At 44.3% G+C, this 9,662-nt stretch overlaps 1 protein-coding gene across 17 annotated transcripts in view; it reads left to right on the top strand.

Annotated features, from left to right (window-relative positions):
- LOC110490082 (DISP complex protein LRCH3) overlaps positions 1–9,662 on the top strand; it is a 77,326-nt gene continuing 67,664 nt past the window's right edge. For all 17 annotated transcript variants that reach the window (XM_090200154.1, XM_090200153.1, XM_090200151.1 and 14 more), the window contains exon 1: positions 1–466. In XM_090200154.1, the coding sequence (XP_090056280.1) occupies positions 223–466 (244 nt within the window). In that variant the 5' untranslated portion in view covers positions 1–222. The remainder of the gene's footprint in view (positions 467–9,662) is intronic.

The raw sequence follows: 9,662 nt of genomic DNA, 5'->3' as shown, positions 1-9,662 counted from the left end.
ACACCAGCAGATGGATGACGTCATTCATATCTCGTTGCTTTGAAAGTATGTACGGCTCGGGTATGGAAATCTTTCTTATTTATCATCACTGCGCATGACGAATTCCCAAACTAGCCTCTCCCTTCCTCAACGCTTTCAGTCTGCCCTCACATTATGCGCCTGCGTACTACTATCTAAGGGCTCCAGACTAGGGAGAATCGGTGGGAGTTAGCAAGCTGTGTAATGGCGGCCTCGGTGTTGCTGTCTGCGGAGAACACCGGACTTACTTTTGCGGTCGGCAATTCTGGAACTGTAGGGGCTCCCGGGAATGGAGTAGGGGTACCGGTTCCTGTACCTTGGAATCGGTCACTGGACAGGGCATTAGACGAAGCCTCGGCAACTGGTTGCCTCAACCTCAGCGGCAGGAAACTGAAGGAGTTCCCGAGGAGCGCCGCAAACCACGACCTCACAGACACAACTCGGGCCGGTGAGTGGGGATCGAGACTCGCGCAGCAGAATAGATGGAACTTGTCTTTAAAATGTTGATAATACAATTACATGGAACAACCCCAAAAAGACACCTCGACGGTGGGTGGGTAACTAGCCAGCCAGCCACCGGCTCGAAAAATAAACTTGTTTTGACTTGGAGTACCAAGTTAGCCTGCTAGCTAACGCCAGGACACTGCCTGGCCAACAACATTAGCAAGCGAACTAAGGTTAGCCAGCTAGCGAGCGTCCAGACGTTTCCAGAGACCGTAGACACGGGTGTGACTGAACGATAATTACGGTTTGGCTACTAGCAAACTAACTAGCTAATTTAGTTACAGTTAACTATTTGCTTTGGGAAGTGAGCAAATTACCGCTCAACTAGCGCCATGTTAAATAAGTTAGCTATGTGGCAATGTTCCTGTTTATTTGTAGCGTTAGCTAACGTATGAGGTTATAGTTAACTGAGTAGCTTAAACGCAACGTTTATTTGACTGGTGGCTTGTTGACGCTATCTAGCTACGCCCAACTTTCGTCAGTTAATATTTTCATAGGGATGTAGCTAGCTAGTTATAACATTTTACATGTGTCTGCTGCAAGTACATCCCCAGACACTCAAAACGTTATAATACGTTGAGCGAGAACTGGCAGATCGGGACGCCTATTGGATGTGTAAGGATTAGAATCAACAACCAGTGTTGTCGCCATTACCTGTTTTTGCGGTCAATTTGTGGCTCTGAAAATGAGGGAGGGAATACTGTACGGGGATTGATTTTTGTTTGATGCGATGCTCATTTTTAGGCATGGTACGCTGCACCGTCGTCACTGCTTATGTGCGGTGGACAGTCAGTGCAGATGTTGAGGGATTGTGGTTGCCTGGGGGGTTGGGCTTTGACACCATGTGGCACTTTCATGAACCCTGCTCCAGACGGTCACAAACGGCCACTAAACACACGTATAGTTTGGATGGCTCATGACATAACAGTACTTCTCTCTTCTATAGTTTTCCCCTTCTTTCACCAATTTCACGTTTCTTCTCAGTCTCCTATAGGCCTATTGAATGCAGGAATTAACCTCTTATGAGTTTTTTTCCCCCTGGACCCTGACCCCCTAGGGCGGGTTGACTCATAACTTGCAGTTATATCTGCAGGGCAGGTGGGTTTAGGGTCATTAAGCAACATGAAATCTTATTCAAATCTATTCATATACACCCCAGGAAGAATATGACTCCTTTAAAAAAAACTGCAAATTCTGACAAGCGAACAATTATGGCCATTTTACATTTTCATAAATTCTTAGTATGTGTAATTCCCAAATATTCTAAGGGATTTGTGAAAATTCTATAGCAATATAGAGTGGGAATGCAGCTGTGCGTTTTAACAATTTAAAGGCACTGCAGTAGATAAAAACATTTCTCGTACAGGAGCGGAATCTGGCTATGGCGCACCAGTCTGCGTAATCAGAGCCAGAGTAGGCCTTTATGAAAACAAGCCAATTGCCACATGGGCCTGCCCTCATTCAATTTGAACTGGACTGTGTGTTTACAGGCAGTAAGGCCTGCCCTCATTCACTTTGAACTGGACTGTGTGTTTACAGTCAGTAGCAACAGCGTGACTTTAGATCATTAGAAGGCATTCGCCAAAAGCCACAAAATACACCTGAATGGATTTCTACAAATACCACCGGAGTCCTCTTCCATTTGGGAACTGTACAGTCCTATTGATGAAACAAACATGAAAAGGCTGGCTCTTTCTCCCTGAGTTATGCACATCAACAAGATCAAGATCAACAACTAATGCTAGCCAGAGCAAGATGTGCTAAAATCTAATGAAGGACCATTAGATAAACCCCCTCAAACTTTTTCAGCTAGTTGACCATGAACATTACACTGGTAAATGTTGGGGAATTGTATCCTACTCGTCCTTCTGCAGCTGGCCTGCCAATCCATGCTTGTCTCAACCAAGCACCCAAGCTAACTGGCTAAACTTGGCTAGCTTTTTCCTGACACAAATGAGCGAACACCTCACTGACCATCTTACTCGCACAATGAGAGTTGGTTAGGCTCTTTACATGTTATCTAGAGCATTCGTGAACTTACTTTCAAGTTATTGCTAGCTAACCAAATGACACCTGCAGCATCTCTAGCTGTGTATAGCCACTGAAAAACGATATGAGGGGAAAAAGTCAGTCACTCACCCACTCCTCCAATGACATGACATCCTCCTAGCAGCTAGCTATCTAGCGAGCATTAGGCTCCATGTTTTTAGCTTGCTACATGAATAGATACACTAGCCTAGGCCAGCTGTGATTTACTACCTGATAGCAATATTTTTTGGACTACCCAGAAATGTATTGGTGAATTATATTATTCATGCATTGAACTGCAGCCATCTTTTCTGACAATAATGCCTTAGTGTAGGTCATGGAATGTTGAGTCAGTTATAATTTGTGAAGTTGGTTTTGGAGCATAAACTGGGAATTTTATATTTTTGGCTGATAATATTTTTGGCTGTTAAATATCTGCGAAGTAGTTAATGCTGTCAGTTTCACTTTAAATATTGTGTGGATGAAGGGCAGGTGTGTGGCGGCTGGGTTGAATAGCCTAAAGACCAAACAATCATGTGCCTTTTATTGAGGAGAGGCTTCTGTCTGGGCACTCTACCATAAAGGCCTGATTGGTGGAGAGCTGCAGAGATGGTTGTCCTTTTGGATGGTTCTCCCATCCCCACAGAGGAACTCTGGAGCTTGGTCAGAGTGACCATCGGGTTCTTGGTCACCTCCCTGACCAAGGCCTTTCTCCCCCTGTTGCTCAATTTGGCCAAATGGCCAACTCTAGGATGAGTCTTGGTGGTTCCAAGCATCTTCCATTTAAGAATGATGGAGGCCACTGTGTTCTTGGGGACACTCAATGCGGCATACATTTTTTTGGTACACTTCCCCAGATCTGTGCCTCGACCCAATCCAGTCTCCAAGCTTTACGGACAATTTCTTTTGGCCTCATGGCTTGGATTTTGCTCGGACATGCACCTTAAATAGACAAGTGTGTGTCTATCCAAATCATGTCCAATCATTTGAAATTCTCACAGGTGGACTCCAATCAAGTTGTAGAAACATCTCAAGGATGATCAATGGAAACAGGATGCACCTGTGCTCAATTGAATCTCATAGCAAAGGGTCTGAATACTTATGTAAAGGTATTTCTGTTTTTTATTTGTAATACATTTGCAAAACATTTCTAAAAACATTTTAACTTTAACTATGGGGTATTTGTTGTGTGTAGATTGAGGATTATATATATTTTTAATCCGTTTTAGAATAAGTCTGTAACAAAATGTGGAGAAGGACAACAACTAACCGAGCCACTGCCTGTTAACCCCGCTATCGTCCAGAAGGCGAGGTCAGTACAGGTGCATCAAAGCTGGGACCGAGAGTCTGAAAAACAGCTTCTATGTCAAGGCCATCGGACTGTTAAACAGCCATCACTAACATAATAGAGGCTGCTCCCTATAGTCATAGACTAGAAATCACTGGCCACTTTAAGGAATGGAACACTAGTCACTTTAATAATATTTACATATCTGGCATTACTCATCTCATATGTATATACTGTTTTCTATACTATTCTACTGTATCTTAGTCTATGTATTACTCATCTCATATGTATATACTGTATTATATACTATTCTACTGTATCTTAGTCTATGTATTACTCATCTCATATGTAAATACTGTATTCTATCCTATTCTACTGTATCTTAGTCTGCTGCTCTGACATTGCTTGCCCAAATATTTATATATTCATAATTCATCCCTTTACTTTAGATTTGTGTGTGTTGTGAAATATGTTTAATATTATACGACACTGTTAGAGATAGAAACTCAAGCGTTTCGCTACATCCGCAATAACATCTGCTAAACACGTGTATGTGACAAATACAATTTGATTTTATGTGAAAAGGGGTTAGGGTCTGAAAACTCTCAGAATGCACTCTAGGCCCACCCACTTGGGAGCCATACCAACAGATACTCCTGTGTACCCCCACCCATCTCCCCCTTTTGACTGTCCCGCAAGTAAAGAAGCCAGATGTGGAGGTCCGGTCGGTTGGATGTACTGCCAAGTATGGTACAGAAATTAACATTAAATTATATGGCAGCAGCTCTGGTGGACATTCCTGCAGTCAGCATGCGCGCTCCCTCAACTTGAGACATGTAGCATTGTGTTGTGTGACAAACTGCACAGTGACCTTTTATTGCCCCCCCAACACAAGGTGCACCTGTGTAATGATCGTGCTGTTTAATCAGCATCTTGATATACCACACCTGTCAGGTGGATGGATTGTCTTGACAAAGGATAAATAAACGCTCACTAACAGATGTATACACATTTGTGCACATTTTAAAGAAATAAAGTTTTTTGTGCATATGGAACATTTCTGTTGTCTTTTATTTCAACTCGTAAAGTGCTGGTCCCATCTTTCATATGTTGTTTCATATTTTTGTTCAGTATATATTACAGACAAGTGGACTAACAAAAATCCGGCACCCCTGTTACAATTTTTGCCATTGCTGACGGTAGCCTACAGCGCATTCTCTGTATTAGCTGGTTAGGGTTCTGTACAGGCCTCAGATTTGTACTTATAGTCAGGCTGTTGCTAATAGGTTATTAGCAATTGCGGGCGGGTGCTGGTGACCCTTGCACAACTAACACACACTCAGTCTCACACTGAGACTCATCGCTGCAACTCCCCAACGGGCTCAGGAAAGGCAAAGTTTGAGTCATGCGTCCTCTGAAACATGAGGATGCAAATAGTACCCGCAAAACACCAGTCTCAATGTCAACAGTGAAGAGGCGTCTCTGGGAGACTGGTGTTTTGTGGGTACTGTTTAATGAAGCTGCCAGTTGAGGACTTGTGAGGTGTCTGGTTCTCAAACTAGACACACTAAAGTACTTGTTATCTTGCTCAGTTGTGCACCGGGGCCTCCCACTCTTTCTATTCTGGTTAGAGACAGTTTGCGCTGTGCTGTGAAGGAAGTAGTACACAGCGTTGTACGAAATCTTCAGTTTCTTGGCAATTCCTCACATGGAATAGCCTTCCTTTCTCAGAACAAGAATAGACTGATGAGTTTCAAAATAAAGTTATTTGTTTCTGGACATTTTGAGCCGGTAATCGAACCCACAAATGCTGATGCTCTAGATACTCAACTACTCTAAAGAAGGCCAGTTTTATTGCTTCTTTAATCAGAACAACAGTTTTCAGCTGTGCTAACATAATTGCAAAAGGCTTTAATAATGATCAATTATCCTTTTAAAATGATTAGCTAACACAACGTGCTATTGGAACACAGGAGTGGTGGTTGCTGATAATGGGCCTCTGCACGCCTATGTAGATGTTCCATTAAATATCAGCTGTTTCCAGGTACGATAGTCATTTACAACATTAATAATGTCTACACTGTATTTCGGGTCAGTTTGATGTTATTTTAATGGACAAAAAATGGTCTTTCCTTTCAAAATCAAGGACATATATAAGTAACCCCAAACTTTGAACGGTAATGTATAAAAGCAGCAAATGCCATTTAATAAGAAGGGGCTAAAAGCGTCTTATAAACTATACAGACAATGCCTTAATCAAACAACACTGTTTCATGATGCATCAGTGACATGGCAGGCAGTGTTTTGAAATAATTACTGCTTCGCATACAAGCCAGTGAATTCTATGCATTACAGCTGGATGAGTCAACAGACATGGGGGGTCCTGGCACAGCTCCTGGTAAATGTCAGTTAGGTTTATGGGGGGTCAATTAAGACATCCTCTTCTGCGAACCACCGGAAACCAGGACAACATGAGAGGATCTTTTTTAAGTACTGGGCAGCTTTGTGACATCAAATGGACTTCAGTGGTCAAGATGTGTTGGTATCTGTACTGATGGCGCAAATGCCATGACAGGGAGACATGGTAGAGTGGTAATGCGCTTGCAAGCAGTTGCTCCCGACGCCACTTGGGTACACTGCAGCATCCACCGAGAGGCTCTTGCTGCCAAGGGAATGCCTGACAGCTTGAAATACGTTTTGGACACTACAGTGAAAATTGTTAACTTTGTTAAAGCAAGGCCCCTGAACTCTCGTGTATTTTCTGCACTATGCAATGATATGGGCAGCGACCATGTAACACTTTTACAACATACAGAAGTACGCTGGTTATCAAGGGGCAAAGTATTGACATGTTTTTTTTTAAATTGAGAGACGAGCTTAAAGTTTTCTTTACTGACTGTAATTTTCACTTGTCTGACCGCTTGCATGATGACGAGTTTCTTATAGTAAAAAGCAAATCAAATCAAATTTTATTTGTCACATACACATGGTTAGCAGATGTTAATGCGAGTGTAGCGAAATGCTTGTGCTTCTAGTTCCGACAATGCAGTAATAACAAGTAATCTAACTAACAATTCCAAAACTACTGTCTTGTACACAGTGTAAGGGGATAAAGAATATGTACATAAGGATATATGAATGAGTGATGGTACAGAGCAGCATAGGCAAGATACAGTAGATGGTATCGAGTACAGTATGTACAAATGAGATGAGTATGTAAACAAAGTGGCATAGTTTAAAGTGGCTAGTGATACATGTATTACATAAGGATACAGTCGATGATATAGAGTACAGTATATACGTATGCATATGAGATGAATAATGTAGGGTAAGTAACATTATATAAGGTAGCATTGTTTAAAGTGGCTAGTGATATATTTACATTTCCTATCAATTCCCATTATTAAAGTGGCTGGAGTTGAGTCAGTGTGTTGGCAGCAGCCACTCAATGTTAGTGGTGGCTGTTTAACAGTCTGATGGCCTTGAGATAGAAGCTGTTTTTCAGTCTCTCGGTCCCAGCTTTGATGCACCTGTACTGACCTCGCCTTCTGGATGATAGCGGGGTGAACAGGCAGTGGCTCGGATGGTTGATGTCCTTGATGATCTTTATGGCCTTCCTGTGACATCGGGTGGTGTAGGTGTCCTGGAGGGCAGGTAGTTTGCCCCCGGTGATGCGTTGTGCAGACCTCACTACCCTCTGGAGAGCCTTACGGTTGAGGGCGGTGCAGTTGCCATACCAGGCGGTGATACAGCCCGCCAGGATGCTCTCGATTGTGCATCTGTAGAAGTTTGTGAGTGCTTTTGGTGACAAGCCAAATTTCTTCAGCCTCCTGAGGTTGAAGAGGCGCTGCTGCGCCTTCTTCACGATGCTGTCTGTGTGAGTGGACCAATTCAGTTTGTCTGTGATGTGTATGCCGAGGAACTTAAAACTTGCTACCCTCTCCACTACTGTTCCATCGATGTGGATAGGGGGGTGTTCCCTCTGCTGTTTCCTGAAGTCCACAATCATCTCCTTAGTTTTGTTGACATTGAGTGTGAGGTTATTTTCCTGACACCACACTCCGAGGGCCCTCACCTCCTCCCTGTAGGCCGTCTCGTCGTTGTTGGTAATCAAGCCTACCACTGTTGTGTCGTCCGCAAACTTGATGATTGAGTTGGAGGCGTGCGTGGCCACGCAGTCGTGGGTGAACAGGGAGTACAGGAGAGGGCTCAGAACGCACCCTTGTGGGGCCCCAGTGTTGAGGATCAGCGGGGAGGAGATGTTGTTGCCTACCCTCACCACCTGGGGGCGGCCCGTCAGGAAGTCCAGTACCCAGTTGCACAGGGCGGGGTCGAGACCCAGGGTCTCGAGCTTGATGACGAGCTTGGAGGGTACTATGGTGTTGAATGCCGAGCTGTAGTCTGAACAGCATTCTCACATAGGTATTCCTCTTGTCCAGATGGGTTAGGGCAGTGTGCAGTGTGGTTGAGATTGCATCGTCTGTGGACCTTACCATTTGGGCGGTAAGCAAATTGGAGTGGGTCTAGAGTGTCAGGTAGGGTGGAGGTGATATGGTCCTTGACTAGTCTCTCAAAGCACTTCATGATGACGGATGTGAGTGCTACGGGGCGGTAGTCGTTTAGCTCAGTTACCTTAGCTTTCTTGGGAACAGGGACAATGGTGGCCCTCTTGAAGCATGTGGGAACAGCAGACTGGTATAGGGATTGATTGAATATGTCCGTAAACACACCGGCCAGCTGGTCTGCGCATGCTCTGAGGGCGCGGCTGGGGATGCCGTCTGGGCCTGCAGCCTTGCGAGGGTTAACACGTTTAAATGTCTTTACTCACCTCGGCTGCAGTGAAGGAGAGTCCGCATGTTTTCGTTGCAGGCCGTGTCAGTGGCACTGTATTGTCCTCAAAGCGGGCAAAAAAGTTATTTAGTCTGCCTGGAAGCAAGACATCCTGGTCCGTGACTGGGCTGGATTTCTTCCTGTAGTCCGTGATTGACTGTAGACCCTGCCACATGCCTCTTGTGTCTGAGCCGTTGAGTTGAGATTCTACTTTGTCTCTGTACTGGCGCTTAGCTTGTTTGATAGCCTTGCGGAGGGAATAGCTGCACTGTTTGTATTCGGTCATGTTACCAGACACCTTGCCCTGATTAAAAGCAGTGGTTCGCGCTTTCAGTTTCACACGAATGCTGCCATCAATCCACGGTTTCTGGTTAGGGAATGTTTTAATCGTTGCTATGGGAACGACATCTTCAACGCACGTTCTAATGAACTCGCACACCGAATCAGCGTATTCGTCAATGTTATCTGACGCAATACGAAACATCTCCCAGTCCACGTGATGGAAGCAGTCTTGGAGTGTGGAGTCAGCTTGGTCGGACCAGCGTTGGACAGACCTCAGCATGGGAGCCTCTTGTTTTAGTTTCTGTCTGTAGGCAGGGATCAACAAAATGGAGTCGTGGTCAGCTTTTCCGAAAGGGGGGCGGGGCAGGGCTTTATATGCGTCGCGGAAGTTAGAGTAACAATGATCCAAGGTCTTTCCACCCCTGGTTGCGCAATCGATATGCTGATAAAATTTAGGGAGTCTTGTTTTCAGATTAGCCTTGTTAAAATCCCCAGCTACAATGAATGCAGCCTCCGGATAAATCGTTTCCAGTTTGCAGAGAGTTAAATAAAGTTTGTTCAGAGCCATCGATGTGTCTGCTTGGGGGGGGATATATACGGCTGTGATTATAATCGAAGAGAATTCTCTTGGTAGATAATGCGGTCTACATTTGATTGTGAGGAATTCTAAATCGGGTGAACAGAAGGATTTGAGTTCCTGTATGTTTCTTTC

The sequence above is a fragment of the Oncorhynchus mykiss genome, chromosome 15, assembly GCF_057628025.1.
Source record: "Oncorhynchus mykiss isolate SJ-2025 chromosome 15, ASM5762802v1, whole genome shotgun sequence".
In the NCBI taxonomy this organism is placed as follows: domain Eukaryota; kingdom Metazoa; phylum Chordata; class Actinopteri; order Salmoniformes; family Salmonidae; genus Oncorhynchus; species Oncorhynchus mykiss.
Note: the sequence above shows the minus strand (reverse complement) of the source record. Positions and strands in the feature narration are given on the sequence as shown.